Source organism: Apis dorsata, unplaced genomic scaffold, assembly GCF_000469605.1.
Source record: "Apis dorsata unplaced genomic scaffold, Apis dorsata 1.3 scaffold_163, whole genome shotgun sequence".
Lineage (NCBI taxonomy): Eukaryota > Metazoa > Arthropoda > Insecta > Hymenoptera > Apidae > Apis > Apis dorsata.
Genome location: NW_006263452.1, coordinates 677,197 through 678,908, shown reverse-complemented (window position 1 = coordinate 678,908; position 1,712 = coordinate 677,197). Strand labels below are relative to the sequence as shown.

At 23.3% G+C, this 1,712-nt stretch overlaps 1 protein-coding gene across 1 annotated transcript in view; it reads right to left on the bottom strand.

The window, feature by feature from the left end:
- The window catches only part of LOC102677790 (exostosin-3), an 18,810-nt gene extending 17,721 nt beyond the window's left edge, over positions 1–1,089 (bottom strand). Inside the window, exons 1-2 of the mRNA XM_006613851.2 lie at positions 777–1,089; positions 53–181 (exon numbers count right to left, since the gene is read on the bottom strand). Coding sequence (XP_006613914.1) covers positions 53–181; positions 777–938 — 291 coding nt within the window. The 5' untranslated portion in view covers positions 939–1,089. The remainder of the gene's footprint in view (positions 1–52; positions 182–776) is intronic.
- Positions 1,090–1,712: the final 623 nt, after the last annotated feature.

Here is a 1,712-nt window from a genome sequence, read left to right as displayed (position 1 = left end):
TACATATATATATATATATATATATATATATATATATAATATCGAAATATACCTTTAATTTACGACCAGTTATGCCAATTATGTATCCATCTGGTGCCTGTACAATTTTACTAGTATCTACATCTCCAGCTCCACTACAGTCATATCTTTCAATAATTTTTGGCTTTCCATCTGAAGTTTCCTATATGAAATATATATTCATTATAAAATTTAATATTTTATTTAAATTTAATTTTTCTCTTAATTTATAATATTGTTGAACAAAAATTACTATATTATTTTGCAAATATTTTATTAGTATTACACAACAAAAAATGTCAAATATAAATTTTTAAACTTCTAAAAAATAATCAAGACATTTCATTTTCTAACAATAATTCATGATATGTAATTCCATAATAAATATTATTCAACTATTTATTGTTAATATATTAAAAATTAGATATATAATTTAAAAATAATATGAAAAAAATCTTCAGAACATAAATCTTCAAAGCATAATTAAAAATAAGAATAAATTAAAAAAAATAATAAATTTAAATAATGCCATTTACTATCAGTAACGTAAAATTATTCGAAATCTTTCACTTTGTACACAAAGAAAACAAAGAAATTTATAACGGAAACAAACGTACTTAGCAAACTAAGATTTTAAACAATATATATTAATATTACAAAAAATTAAGATACTTAATTAAATTAAAAGAAAAAAGAAAGAAGTAAAAGAAAATTAATTTTAATAATTGCGAGGCGTGTCTATATAAAAGCTTACTTACCTGCATACCAGGAGCTCCAGGATCAATCCCTGAATCAAAAATTGCAATGATGACTCCTCGACCATCATATTCAGGATATTTGGCAAGAAATTGAGTGACACCAGTTTCTTTTTTAGGTAAAAGACCCCAAACAGGAAAATTACAATCAATGACCTCTGCCATATTTCAAATACCACTGCCACCGCGACTCCAGAAAAACTACTTGAGATGTTTCCTTTGTACTGCCACAGCCTTATATATCAATCAAAAAACAGCATCTGCGCCTGCGTCAATGACTACAGAAAATTTTGAGGTTAAGTTATCGGTCCATGATACGTCAGATTAAATAGACAATAAATGCAGATAAGATATAGAATAGATCTAATATTTAAAATCATTTTTTCGTCCCATGTTGCAGAAATACTAGGATTCTTTTACTATTTTATATGTCATTCTCAATGTTACGGATTCTGTTTAGAATAATATATATAATATTAACAGTAATGATTGAAATTGAACTAAATTTCAATATAAAATAAAAAATGGAATAAATATTTTATTACAAAGACTCTATTGCCTCGTATTCGATAATAATTACTGTTTGAATAGTTAATTGCATGATTTTACAAAATTATGAATTGTAAAAGAATAGATTTTATAGAATAATTTCGATAGAATAAATCTTCATAAAATATTTAAAAATTCCTTTCTATTTGCTTTATGATCGGACCAGATATTCATTTATTTAAATTTTATTACTGTAGCGAATTAAAATCTACATTAAAACTCTTTTCATATATCAACAAATATTATTTTCTGTGAGATATTTTAAAAATATATTTTAAAGTTAAGAATATAATATTTATATACATTTTTTATTAAAAATTTTATTAAAATACAGTTTCGAGAGAAAAATAATGAAAGCGTTGTTCAATTGATATCTCGTATTTCATCTAT